Source organism: Clytia hemisphaerica, unplaced genomic scaffold (assembly GCF_902728285.1).
Source record: "Clytia hemisphaerica strain Z4C2 unplaced genomic scaffold, Clytia hemisphaerica genome assembly, whole genome shotgun sequence".
Lineage (NCBI taxonomy): Eukaryota > Metazoa > Cnidaria > Hydrozoa > Leptothecata > Clytiidae > Clytia > Clytia hemisphaerica.
The window spans coordinates 194,213-208,918 of NW_027103833.1; the positions used below are offsets into that span (position 1 = coordinate 194,213).

The 14,706-nt window shown below is 35.2% G+C and overlaps 1 protein-coding gene across 1 annotated transcript in view; it reads left to right on the forward strand.

Moving 5' to 3' along the window:
- LOC136806868 (ATP-dependent Clp protease ATP-binding subunit clpX-like, mitochondrial) overlaps window positions 1-13,340 on the forward strand; it is a 33,414-nt gene extending 20,074 nt beyond the window's left edge. Inside the window, exons 11-13 of the mRNA XM_067063443.1 lie at window positions 9,547-9,686; window positions 11,790-11,882; window positions 12,073-13,340. Coding sequence (XP_066919544.1) covers window positions 9,547-9,686; window positions 11,790-11,882; window positions 12,073-12,258 — 419 coding nt within the window. The 3' untranslated portion in view covers window positions 12,259-13,340. The remainder of the gene's footprint in view (window positions 1-9,546; window positions 9,687-11,789; window positions 11,883-12,072) is intronic.
- Window positions 13,341-14,706: the final 1,366 nt, after the last annotated feature.

The window sequence follows — 14,706 nt, forward strand, 5'->3', positions numbered from 1 at the left end:
AGGAATTCAAAACTGCACTGAACTGTGATAAAAGGCCAATTTTTTGGTAAAATTGGCACAAAATTGGTCAATTTTAGAGGAAAAATTCCACATTTTCTGGGAAATGAAAAAAATTTTTCTCCCTTACGGGGAGAAATTGAAAAAGTCACTTTAAGGTATCATTTTCATGGAAATTCACGCACGGTAAGGTCCGATTTAGAACCAATTTTGGGCGAAGCAATGGTCATTTTAGATCATTGCCCCGTTATTATACAAAACAAAATACAAAAGTACAAAGAAAAATTATTAGTTCTTGGAAAAGTTGTAGGTTAGCCCCCAGTCACAGCCTAAAAAAAATAGCCCCCCCTGAGTAAGTAGCCCCCCTGATTAGGGAGAAATAGCCCCAGCCAGAACTTTAGGTTATAGCCCCCCCCCTAGAGCCAGGGGGGAGCCTTCTTGACATTTACTACTCTTATGCAACCAATTTATTATGCTGCCTTTTTGCGCTTAATGGTCATTAAGCAAGATAGGTACCCCTTCTTGGAGAAAATGTTTGATGACCAATTTTCGACGTTAAATCTGGAATGCTGATATGAAGCGATCAAAATCTGATGTTAAGCACGAATCTTCATTGTATATTTTTTACAACCCTTAGAAATTTATGAAAAGGACCGTTGATGTGAACCACTTATCTATCTAGCATAGTGAAAAACCACCCCACTTCTATAGAAAGAAATATCTTGTGTGTGTTTTACTAAATTTAATGTTTATCAAAGTTTCTCTCTATGTCATATTAATTGTCATGGGACATCTTTTATGAATAACTTTTATTTTGTTGGTAGAGTATATGGCCCCCAAAACGGAGACGGCCCCCAAAACGGAGGTTTTCATTAAAATGAAGATTCTGACTTGTAGATTTATCAGAATTAAACGATTTTTGTTTATTTTGAAAGATTGATGGTTATACTTAAAAATGAGCATGTTTTTGCTGGTTTGAGACGGATTCAAAATAACATATTTCGTCTAAAGGAAATATTTAACACCCAATTAGATAAAAAATTGCATGTACTCACTCTAGCTCCTTGGATATTGAAAATAAGTTATGAAAACGGGGTATAGGAAACTTTCTACACCTAATGCCGTTCAAAAAATGCAAATGCATCTGTGACGTTAGAGGCTGTGTAAAAGATATAGCATCTTGAAGGTCAACCAGTATTTTGGAGCCCTAGAATCAGCATTGACAAAACCGAAAATTCTAAATATGAGAAAAAGCAAAAAATCATGGAATTCTATTCCTATCACCTTGGTTAATAATTTATAACAAAAAATTAAACATTATATAAAAATTTCGCTGGATCAGCAAAAACGGCAAATTCTGTCATTTTTTTGCAAATATAGGAGAAAAAATCTTTAAAGCTTAATATTTTCAGTTTCAGTTAAGATTTTTTTTCTAAAATTTTCACAGCTTATTCCATACATGAATGGAACTATTCAAAAGAGATTTGTTTTCAAAAATTGATTAAAGACGTTGTTAAATCAAAATGGTCATTTTGAAAATTCTAAATTTTCAGTTTGGACTTTGCAATATCGAAAATCTTGAAATATTTCATAAAAATCATAAATTTTACATCCCTCGGTCGTAAATTTAAGGGAAAACACAAATTGTTCATAGTTTTTCCCCCTATTACCACTGGGCTTAATAATAATTGATTTTAACTAGACCTCCGTTTTGGGGGCCCCGACCTGCATTTGACAACCAGGGTATACTGTAAAAATTTTATCAAATAAATTTATGCCCAAAACCCTCTAAATCATATTTCAAAACTATGGTCAAAATGTTGTATTCATATCTTAAAGATATCTCGAGAAATCGCTAAAATTTCAAACCTCCGTTTTGGGGACCATTAGAAAAAAGCTACCTATCTTTAAGCGATTGAAAATATTGTTGAAATTGAAAATTTTGAAAAAGAACTTCCAGGAAATAAAGTAGAGATGTTAAAGGTTTTCATGCAGCAAAAATTTTTGTAAAATCTCTTTTCCTCAAGATTTGAGAGAAATTTCAAATTTGATCGCCGTTTTGGGGGCCACATACTGTATATATTTTCTTACATTTTGTTAAACACACGCAACCGCCTTCTACTACTCAGTATCATGTTCGAACTCGATACTTTTTTTCGGGACACCCTTAACAAATTTTTAAAAGATGAAACTGACAGTACTAAATTGATTCTTGTTTACTTTTTTCTTAAAATCGTATAATTAAGTCGATTTACATTTTCATGGTCATTCTATATTAGCTTTGAAATAAACAGGTTGAAGAAATTATCTAGTTACTTATCATTAATAAAGTCAATAATTTCTCTACCCTACTTAGGGAAAGAATTTCGGGTAATTAGACGAATTCCCACACGAATTTTGCACTAATTTGAATTTTTAGTCATTCGCCAAAATTTATTCTCACTAAATTTAACAAAATACCTTCGTATGCTTTCCCCAAATTATATTCTCTAATAATTGATGTATTTCGATCTCGTCTCTTTGCAGTGCAGTTTGAAGAATATAAAATGGGAGCCATCAGAGTAAATCGAGCTCCAACTTTTATTGAATAACCGTCCTCAGCACGGTTAGTTTCAAATGAAATAATGAGTTACTCACTTTCACGTTTAAACTCTACATCACATTACAGTCTGATTCTCTTGTTTATAATGAGCGTCAATACTCAATAGGGAATCTCATAAACTTAAGTACTATTTCTAGTTCAGTATAGTTTTTCCATGGAATTCAAATTATTCAGGGCATTCTTTTTAACGGAAACCATTTCTTAGTCAATTTTTCCATTGGGTAGAGGGTCACACTGTTTCTTGACCAGTGGGGCTTAATTCTCACAGACGCCTCCTAAACGCCCGTGAGCTTGAGATGGAACAAAAATGGGTGACATTGAAAATTGCACATCTTCTGCAACTATAATTGCGGATTCCTTGGTCTTGGGTGGTGCACCCGGCTTGATCTCGGGCATTGCATCTTTGACATCTGTACCGCCATTGGAAGGATAAATTTTAGCTTGAGGTTTACGGCGATACTCATTCCCAGCACCAACATGTTTCATACGTTTCGCATTGAAGTACTCTCTTGTGTTCTGCCGTGGCCGTAACAACATAACGTAACATTTTCTGCTGTACATCAAAAATAGGGTGACATAACAATTGATGGTTATGATAATGGCTCCTAAGAATTCCTTATCGCTGTGTAGACGACGGAAATAGGAAATCGGGAAACTAACGCTGAAGGATACCGACGTGATTAAAATAGTGTAGAACAACGACATTGCTTCATTCATGATGTCAGGTAGTTTACGGCAACGGTATGCTTGGACGGAGCACGTCAGCTGGAAGACGGTTAAGAGCAAAATCTGGATATACTGATGAATCAGAGTATTACAATGGTTGAATCTGACCATAGATAGATCATCAGTGTACGAAACCATATTTGGTGAAATTTGTAAGGAATTTATAGCTAGACTGCCATTGGTCAATATTAATAGTACAAAGACCGTAAAGATTTGGAGTACCATTTTTCGTTTAATTTCTGTTGCTTTCAGTTTGATTTTAGAAGAGAAAGCTTTGACAAGTTTCTGCGATTTAGTATAGAGACAGGAGACGTGTAGAGTGTAGAGGATGCTTAGAATCAAAATTCGTCCTATACATAATTCAATGTTGAGATATGGTATTATATGGAGACATCCCGTGAAAAAGAAAATTGAAAAGATACTTCCAAGATGTAAGAACGATAGGAATTTGTCTGACGAACGCACTATCGGTGTATTGCCACAAACAAAATTAACATAATATGGCTAGTACACAACCTAGTCCTGACGTAGTACATATAATCACACGTTGTTCATCGTCAAACAGAAGTGGTTTATTTGTATAAGGGTCAATGCAAGCTGTTCGTTTGCCGTTATCTATACTGAGGACACCAGTGCAAGGAGTGCAAGATCCATCACCCGTACCAAGTTTGATTGTATTTTCCGGACAAAGCTCACATCTTGTGCGATGCTCTTCGTCAAGTAATGTATGGGGGCTATTCACAAGACCGTACTTCGGTTGGAATCCAGGCAAACATTTTGTAGACGGACACTTGAGCTCAGCGAAGGAAGCATTCTTCCAGTACTGATGGGTTTTATCATTAGTATCGACTGAAACCTCGTCGAAAGTATATTCGAGAAGCGGTAAAGTATATTGGCGTTTTAAGTGATGTATACTTTCGCTGTAAACTTGCGGTAATAGACTATAAATCCTGTCTTCAGGATTGCGATTTAGTGCATGCCAACTTAAGATTTGTAAAAGATGGCGTATATAATCTAACATCATAACGCGTTGCTCATCTTGGGATTGTAATTCGTGGAGATGTTGTCGCCGTCTGTAGAACATCTCGAGTACGTTATAATTGTCACCATGTGGCGTATACATATCAACGTCTTGAAAAATAACGGTTCGATTTTCAAGTGGTTTAATTTCGTTTTTGTATCTGAACAAAGAAGCAAGTCCATACAGGGTTGAATCTATGTAAGAATCCCCAAAGAAAATAACAACGGAATTATCGACTCCAGGTGACGTTAGAAGAGGCATGATTTTGTTGCTTAAGAAAATTTCAGGGAAATCCAGAAAATTTTCCTCAATAAAATTTTTACCATATTCAAGAAGTAAGTTAATGGTTTTCTTTTTGAGACAATATTTCTTCGTGTTCTTTAAGTGATCGTACGTTTTCTGAAAATATTCTTCATACCGTGTTATGGGTTCATTGTTTTCGTTCGATGTTTGAACATTAACAAAAGTGACGTCATTTAAACCGAATCTACTTAAAAAATCCGTCACTTGTAGAGTGTAATCCGTTATCATGAAGGTCGGGTAACGTTCGTCGCAGCTCTGCGGGATACACAATCGAGCGATGAGTGGATGAAGACTGCTTACAATGTCTTGTATGATTTTTGTCATTTCTTCAGTCACGTGAGCGACTATGAGTAAGATGTTTTGTTCGCGATAAATTAGAGATTGTGTTCTATTCAACAGGGACCCACTTTTCGACTCCTTAGCCTGAGTAGTATCACCTGTTTCAATACCCGTGACTGGTGGAAAGAAATATTTGTGATCCAGGAACAATTCTGTTAAAAGTTTGATCAAAGTTTCCATGTTATTACAGACGCTATAAGGAATGAAAGTGTTAGATTTCATGTTACTCAGCCCTTCACGAATTTCACTGATCATACGTCGAGACTTCAAATTAAACTCGGCGTCGGTGTCAGAATTCGACTGACGTCCGTCTTCTGTTGAATTATCATAGTTGCCGTCGGGACATGCGGAAAAAAAGCCGATAATCGGAAATTGCTTTAAAATATGATCTTGTGTACTTTCTTGTACATACGATCTGCTCGTAACAAACATCAGCGATTGGGAAAATATAAGAACGAAAAACATCATTACCACATACTGAACCATTGTCACCACCATTCAACAGTTCACGTTGATATTTGCGTTTACGTTAAAGTTACACTTAAGTTGACTTCACTCCTCTGATATCAAATCTTGGTGGGCGTTTTAGGGCCGTAGATAGTGAATTGTTAGCTTCCTGGATAGAACCTTAAAAGTTATCATGTGTACTCTTAGGTGCCAAATAAACGGCCCCCCCTTGTTAATTTTTGGAAAATTTTCCAACCCCCCCGGACCTTATTAGGACCCCCCCCCCGTTTATTAATTCTTAAAAATATTTTCAGCTGTCAAAGAGAAGGCCCCTTATTTTGCTCTAAATAACCTGATTTTAGCCTATATTTACCTTATTTTGGGTTTTCAGAAGTACAATTTCCAACCCCCCCGGCAATTAGGTCCCCCCCGTTTATTAAAGTCTCGAAGATTTTCCAACCCACCCGTTTATTCGAACCCCCCCCCCCCCCCCCCCGTTTATTTGGCACCTAAGAGTATCTACTAGCAATCTTTAACAATTTTTTGTGATAGCCGTAGATTTGATTTCCAATCACAAACTGTCCGATCAAAGTCACATTATTCAAGAAAATACAAAAGTGACAAAGGTAGAATGCTTTTATACCTCTGATGTCAGTCATTGAAACAAGCTTATGTGCCCTAACTGTTTTCTTAGAAGGATTAAGATCTTGTTAGCATCACTATAAATATAACTATGTTATGACTTATATGGCTTCCGTATGGAATTATATGAAATAGACATTGATGTATATCCTTTGCAGACTTTCAATCACTGTAAATATACACATTCTAAATCTCATTTCAAGCTATTCCTTATAAGAACCTTACCGAAAAGAGGTAGGATGGAGATTATTTAATAAATCTTCTTTTTTCATCAGTGTGCGAAAATTTCGTGAAACTGTCAATTGCTGAAACTCAAGAGTTTCAAAAACAGCGTATTTTTTTACGAATCGGTTTTTTCGGTGACTTTAATAAAGCTCTAAAAGTCTTGTTTTTAGTGGCCATTTTGAGATTTTTCCAATAAAAAATTGAGGTTTTACAATAATTCCCAGATAATCTCAAAAGAAAGTCAAAAAAAAGATTGAAGGTGATAAATATCTAGTATAGGACCGGTCCCCTTTCCAATTTTTTAGACCCACCTTGGAGGTCCTTTAATTTAACCTTTCTTTGTTCGTCCGTTCGTCTCTTGCCAGCTTTTCTCGGAATTGGCCCATTATGTTTTTCAAATTTTTTGCATAGTGATGCAAAATGACAATATCCAAAAAGTGACGAATCCCGATTTTCGAAAAAAAAGATTTAGGGCAAATTTGGACCAAAAACTGCCTAAAAATAGTTTTTTTGAACTTAGTGTGAAATTGCTTCATTAGTTTTTTCAGATTTTTTGCAAAGAGATAAAAGGGCAAGGTTCTCTAAAAAGTGGCTAAAGCTGTTTTTTCTGGAAACTTTCTTTGGCCGTGATAATCGGATTTTTTTATTTGGGGAAATTCCTTTTTGTCATTTTTAGGGAAAATGAGCATTTCTCGCGATTGCCTTGGTATTTTTTTCTGATTTTTTGTGCAATGATGTAAAATAGTTTGAAATCTGAGGGAGCCCAATATTCGAAAAAAAATTATTTTTTAGTTTTTCGTAATGTATTTTTACACAGTGATGCGAAATTGTAATCCTTAAAATGCAAGAATTCAAGATATTTTAAAAGGAAAAGTTTTAGATAAAATTGGGCCAATTTTTGGATTTGTGGAATTTGCTACCCTGAGCATCAGAGGTTGAGTTTTCAAAGAATATATCAACCTCTGAAGACCAATAATAATTTTATCGCGCATTTGTCAATCTAATCATTGTAGAAAGAATCAAAGATGAAGAGCAAATATTACCATGTTAATGTCTAGAAGACTGTATCAGTATGCAGTTTACTATTTACGAATTCCCCAGAAACCTCCAAGTGTAATTGAAATGAGCTTCTTTCGAAAGAAATCTTCTACATAATTCCCAAATGTATAACAGTAAATACTAAACTATTAATTATGAGAATGTTACTTTGATCGAAATAATAGACCGACTTTATGTTACGACTCTCTATTACTGAATCTTAAAAAAAGCAAAATTTTGCAGAAATAGTCTGTGCCAACCCCCCCCCTGTTGAGGATATCGGATATCCAAAGGGTTAATGATTTTTGTTCAAAAGTGGATATCCAGAGGGTTAAACATCTACAAAGGAGCAGATATCCAGGGGGTTAAGTGTTTTTTCAAGTAAAAAATACGATATCCAGAGGTAAGCATCTTTATAAGAGAGGATATCCAGGTGGTCTTTACCAATAAAGTAAGATATCCAGGGGGTTCGATACCTCGAAAAATCAATATCCTCATCAGCGGGGGTAATTTTTTTCTGGAAAAGCCCATTGATGACATTTATGAGTTGTGTTTTTTCAATGACGGGAATAAAAATATCAATTTCGAACTTCATCCAAGAGTCTTCGTTGATTGCGCGCTGAATAGAGTCTCGATTCGTCGGTACAGGTCGATGTATGATTTCGGCCTGTGCTTTTCACGGTAGGGATTTGCTTCATTAGATTTTATCTTTAAAGAGCTAGAATTATCTTTACATTAACCCTATTCAACCTAGGCTTTTAGGCTTTTCCTGTAGCACCCCTTAACTTTTGATCTAGTGGGTCTTTTTGGATGAAATTTGGCACACAAGATCTTTGTGACGTAAAGTAACTTTTGACAAAAAAATTTTTTGATGACGTCACTCATCATGCCCAAAGTGAGCAAAAACCGAAAATTTCCTTTGTTCTTATAAATAGCTACTTCAGGCGTACAAACTTTCGCGAGCAGAAACTTTCGCGATTTTCGCGAATTTTGGCCCATTTCGCGAAAGTAAATGTATTTAAAAATTCTAGGAAGGACCATTCGCGAAAGTTTATGCTCGCGAAAAATTCTTGACAAAATAGATAATTTGTAAATCTTCAAACTTTGAATAAAATGTAACTTTTATGGCACTTTTTAGCCTGCTATAAGACTAATAAGTCAAAGGACAAATGTTTCAAGCCAATCCAAGATGTATTTGTCCCTCTAAACCATTTTTTCATGTGAAAATTCTCAATTCTACGTCTTGATTCGCGAAAGTTTATGCTCGCGAAATATATTTTTCCGTTAAATTCGCGAAAGTAAATGTCGTGAATTTTGCGACTTTTCGTCCTCGCGAAAGTTTCTGCTCGCGAAAGTTTGTACGCCTAAAGTATTGTATTCTAACAAAGGCATTAGAAAAAAGTTGCCTGAGTTTAAAATGCTTAGGATAAAATATCCTAAATATTCAATAAATTACGGTTTAAACGATATATTTGACATTGACTGTCAGAAATTTCATCATGCTCAAGGTGTGAAAACATTTAGGTGTCAATTTCTTTTCTATTTTGAAGTTAAATAAAAGTTAGGAATTTACAGAAAATTTCACGGCAAAAGGCTCTATTATTTCAGGAGCTATTACCAATAGTTTGACCTCCGAACAGAAAGAGCCCCCCCCCCCCCCCCCCCCCCATAGGCCGAATAGGGTTAAAGAAAGGATTGTTTTTGTTTGTGCCCAAAACTTACCATGGCTCCTTACCTCTAAAACATCGGAAAGCCAACGTGAAACAAGCTTCATCAGGTTTTTAAGCTTACGCATCTCTATGTTGTGCTGTTATCTTTTCTTTTTTGTTCAAACATTTTCATCTTCATATCTATCTCAGGTAGGTCCATTCAGCATGTTGCTTGTTTTTATCCTGATTCTTCTTCTTTTCAGTTTTTTTTCAGCCCTGGGTATTATCTCCAATCTCCCGGTATTTCAATTTTGAAAATTTTTGCACTCGTCCCAGCAATTAATAGCCTGCCTCTAAATAGTTAATAACTGACAACTACACGAGATTCGAATATTTCGAAATCCAGACGTTCGAAAAGTTGACGTAAAACAGAAAACATTATGACGGTTTTATATATAGCTGGACAAAATTTAACGGGGATTTGCAAGCAAATAGTTACCTATCTTCTAGTCATGTGTGTAAATTTATGAAGTCGAAATGATTAATTGTTTTTCCAGGTATGATTCCAGAGTTTGTGGGTCGCTTACCAGTAGTTGTGTCAATCCATTCATTGAGTGAAGATTCTCTCGTCACTATTCTAACAGAACCGAGAAATGCATTGTTCAAGCAATATCAACATCTCTTTGGAATGGATGAAGTACGTTGTTTTTTACTCCTTTAAACTTTAAACACCACAAAGGGATCGGGTCAAAATTCTGTCTGAGAATATTATACATATGAGGGGGTGGGGGGGGGGGTTTCAGGGGATTCCGCAATTCCACCAATTTTTTCTCCAATTTCCGTCAAATCGTCTAAAAATCAACCGAAATTCCGCTACCGAAAATTCCTTTGAAATTCAAGATATTTGTCAAAAATTCCGCAAATCTCTTTGTTAAATTCCGTTTTTCCGCACTGAAATTGTTTAATTTTCCGTCTCCGTCGGAGAACCCAATTTCCGAAACTCCGTCTAAATTTTCGTCAAATTCTGCCACTTCGTCCGAAAAAAGGGCCGATTCCGCTCCTCCGCCAACCATGACCCCCCCCATATGACGTCAACCCTCACTGCTGAGTTCTGACCCAGTCTCCTAATGTTTTAAGGGTTGATAGGTGTATTACCTATACCAATATGTTTTTTGGACCTACCTTGGAGGTCCTATAAATTAACCCATGTCCGTTCGTCCGTTCATCCGTCTGTTACCAGCTTTTCTCAGGATTGGCTCATTAGTTTTTTCTGATTTTTGGCACAATGATGCAAAATGGCAATGCCCAAAATGTGACGGAGCCCTATTTTCGGAAAAAAATATTTTCCGGCAGAAAATGCTGGAAATATCCCGGAAAAACTTTTTTTTTGGCACTTTCTCAAGATTTTATCATTAGTTTTTTCTGATTTTTTGCTCAAAGATGCGTATTAACAATGCTCAAAACATGACCGAGTCCGATTTTTGAGAAAAAATTTTATGCCGGAAATCACCATTTTTCTGGATTTTCATTGGAGTTTTTCCTTATAATTGGTTGTTTTTTCATTCAAAACATTATTAGTAGCAATGCCCACCATCAAGTATGTTTCAATTTTCAATGAAGTTGATTTTTGAAGCCGGAACTATTCAAAAATCGCCGGAACATCCTATTTTCGCCGGAAAGACAGTATTTCTTGAATTTCTCGAGCTGTACTTTATATTTTTTTATGAAATTTTGCACACTGATTCAAAGTAACAATACCTAAAATGTGATGGAGCCCGATTTTCGAAAAACATTTTTTTCCGGCAGAAAATGCCGGAAAAACTGTTTTTTTGGCATTTTCTCGAGAATTTATCATTAGTATTTTCTGATTTTTTGCTCAAATAAGCGTATTAACAATGCCCAAAACATGGCCGAGTCTGATTTTTGAGAAGAATTTTTTTCCGGCCGAAAATGCCTGAAATATACCGGAAAGCACCGTTTTTCTGGATTTTCATTGGACTTTTTCCTTACAATTGGTTGTTTTTTCATTCAAAAACACTATTAATAGCAATGCCCACCATCAAGTATGCTTCAATTTCCAATAAAATTGATTTTTGAAGCCGGAACTATTTAAAAATCGCCGGAACAGCCTATTTTCGCAGGAAAGACAGTATCTCATGAATTTCTCGAGCTGTACTTTATATTTTTTATGAAATTTTGCACACTGATGCAAAATGACAATACCTAAAATGTGACGGAGCCCAATTTTCGAAAAACATTTATTTCCGGGCGAAAATGCCGGAAATATGCCGGAAAAACCGGTTTACATTTTCTCGAATTTTCATCCCTAGTATTTTCTGATTTTTTTGCAGAAAGATACGTATTCGCAATGCTCAAAACGTGACCGAGTTCGATTTTTGAGAAAAATTTTTTCCGGCCAAAAATGCCAGAAATTTCCGTTGTTGCAGATTTTCATTGGATTTTTTCGTTTTATGTCTTTGTTTTTTTTCAAACAAAAACATTATTTATAAGAGAATGTCCACGATTAAGCATGGTTCAATTTTCAATGGAACTGATTTTGGTACAGGAACTTTCTAAAAATCGCCAGAACAGCCGAGAATCGCCGGATTTCATGAATTTCTCGAGTTGTTTTTATATTATTCTGCATTTTCATACTATTGTTGTCACTTTTCAATTGTCTTATTACATCAATCTTCAGGTAGGTCCATTCAGCATGTAGCTTGTTTTTCTTCAAAAAACAGTAAAAAGAACACATTCTAACATAAAGGGTGAATATTAACTTTTCTTTTACACCTTTCAGGTTGATCTTCAATTCACAGATGAAGCTTTACGTTTGGTCGCTAGCACTGCCAAAGAAAAAAGAACTGGAGCACGTGGCCTCAAAGCTATCATGGTGAGACTCGTGTCTTTTTGTTTTAGTCGAGTTTAACATAATCAGGTTTCTGTCCGTTTAAAGTTATTTGGTAGCCCTAGCCCTTGTTCCTCTACCCTTTTAGGAGAAATTTCATGTAGACATTTAGAGGGCTTTCAGTTAATAACCATTAAATTTTTTATCTGACCTCTTGTTCCATCTTTGTTTATAGGAGAAATTGTTATTGGACCCAATGTTCGATGTACCTGGGAGCGATGTCAAAGCCGTCTTGATTGACGAAGATGTTGTCCGAGGTGAAAAACCGGCTCAATATATCCGGGAAGTCGTAACTACGGAAGAGCAGAATGCTGACGAATTCGAAGAAGAATTAGAAGAGAAACAAGCTAGCGTATGTTAAGAAGGCGTGATTTTTTGGTGTGTAGTAGAAGTTTTGGTTGGTCGGTTGAGCAAAAAGTTGGTTGATGAAGCAATTTTTTATGTTGAATCACCCCAAATAACCCGGTCATTTGCCACCAGTTTAATTGTTTCAATTCAAAATTAGTGGAAAACATCCGGTCTTTTCTTGGTGTTTCCGTATAAAACATTACGTCATGAATATCACGAATAGAAAGCCACTGTCTTCTGTGGAAATTATCTCCTAATTCGGGTGTTTAGAAACCGTATCGATGGGTGTAAAATGCCCGTTTCTCGTTACAGTGCGATTAAAGGAGGGATTGGACCTTGAAATTGTTTTTGTTTTTTCGCTTTACCGAAAGCATTGTTTTTTCTTTCGAAGTATTAGTTATAATTAGGTAAGATTTTCTTCCCCAAATGCTAAAAAAGATTAATCAGTGTTTTTCTTTAGTTCTAATTCCCCGAAAAGATTTAAGGGCAATGTTGAATTTTTCACCTGATAGATCCTCGTGCCATTCTAATCCAGAGATACGAGAAAACCTAAGTAATGGCTCCTTCTATAAGAGTTGTTTCTTGTTTTGTTTTAAGTTTAGAGAATTATAGTTTTAACCAAATTTTGTCTTTGCTTAATTTTTATATTTTTCGCTTCTTGTACATGTATAATATATTTCAAATCGACCAAGCTTTCAGCTTGTACAATATTGGGTTACTTTTTCATTACTGTATAGGTGGTAATCTACCCTTTTTATCTGGAAAGATATTCCAAAGTAAATCAAGCTGTGTTTATATGTAAGCTTGTTGTGTTGAATTCTTTGAAGGGCTCTTCAAAGTGCTTTCAATGATTTCATTAGAACTAAAAGGCCTGGTGTCGCGTCTTTTAACGGTTGATTTTAATAATTTTTTTATTAATAGATGTTTAGAGGAGTTTCATAGGAAAGAACCTTTTTTGAGCTATTTCACTATTTGACAGATTATACGGTCTATGATCTGGTAACTAATTCTTTGTTAGTTTTTTTTTTCATTTTGTATAGTATATACGATTTAAAAAGTGACCGTTGTTAATAGAACAAAGCCTGATACGATGTATCTATATCAAAATGCCTGAATTTATTTCCAACCAATCAATTATCCTTCTGTTCTTTTCAATCTCAACTTCCCGAGCATGACGTATTGAATCGGAATAATTCGGAATTTTTTCTGCCCCTTTTGGGAAGATTCTTCGGAAAGTCAAAAACTGTAATTTCACGTGAAGCTGTATTATCTTTGGGCTACAAGGAATTGAATTTTAAAGTTTTTCATCAGTAGGGCAAAATAAATCCGCCTGTGAATCTTGCTTTTCGTTGTCAAAATATCAAAAACTGCCAAAGAAAGTGAAAAGAGAGCTATAATAGAAGTTTTTACGAACGATCATCAGTTTCCTCAAGCAACATTGAACACAAGGATATTCGTAATCGTAAGCATGAAGGTAATAAAGATATAGATGGAGAGAAAACGTCTCGGTAATGACCTAACTGGTCGTTGAAATCTTTTATAAATCTATTCAAAGCGGCTTTTTTTTTATGTACCATCATTGGAAGCAAAAAAATCCGAAATGTAAATTTAAAAGAACAGAAGTGAGAATGTTATTCTGATTGAAATAAACTTATTATGCAAAAAGTTCTTGTTCAAACGCGATACAAAAATAATTTTCTCAAAGTCAGGTTACAAAAGTTCTATGATTTCATATCGATGTATTTTTGGGCGAACACTGTGCTAATTTTGAGAGTTTTAGCACATTTTCCTTGAAAATTTCTTCATTAAAAATTTTTACGTCTAAAAGGGAGGGGGTTTTCAAATTCTGATGGATGATTAATTAAAAGGTTACCTAATCGTAATATAGAATTCTTTTTGAAATTTATCGATGATTTTATGAGAGGGGACCCTTAGAAATATAGGATTTTGTGCTTGTTACGGCAACCTTTTTCTTATTTTGATCAACAAAGTTATTATCTCACAATAGAGTTGTTAAAAATCCAACATCTTTTTATTCAGTTTTTTATGAACTTAAATATCCCCACGAGTATACCTAAAATTAATCATCTTATTCCCAAAGCAACCAAACAGCTGTTTGCTTCCGATGATAAATCACAATAGAACAAAAGGCATTGACTCTCCATCTATCTTTATTACCTTCATGTCGTAAGTAAGAGACAAAATTTCAATCAAATACCAAGAGAAGAAATTTTGGTGGGAAGAAATTTTGGTGCAATTTGGCAGAATTTATTTTGGCGATTTAATAAAATTTCTAAATTTGACGAGAATTAATTTTGGCGAACGACCCACTTTTGTTGAATATTTAAGCTTAAAAAGGATGAAGAAGGGGTTTTTAGAAGAAATAGAGACTAGTTTGAAAGAAATTTAAATTTGGCAAGAATTAATTTTGGCGAACGACCCCTTTTTTGTTGAATATTTA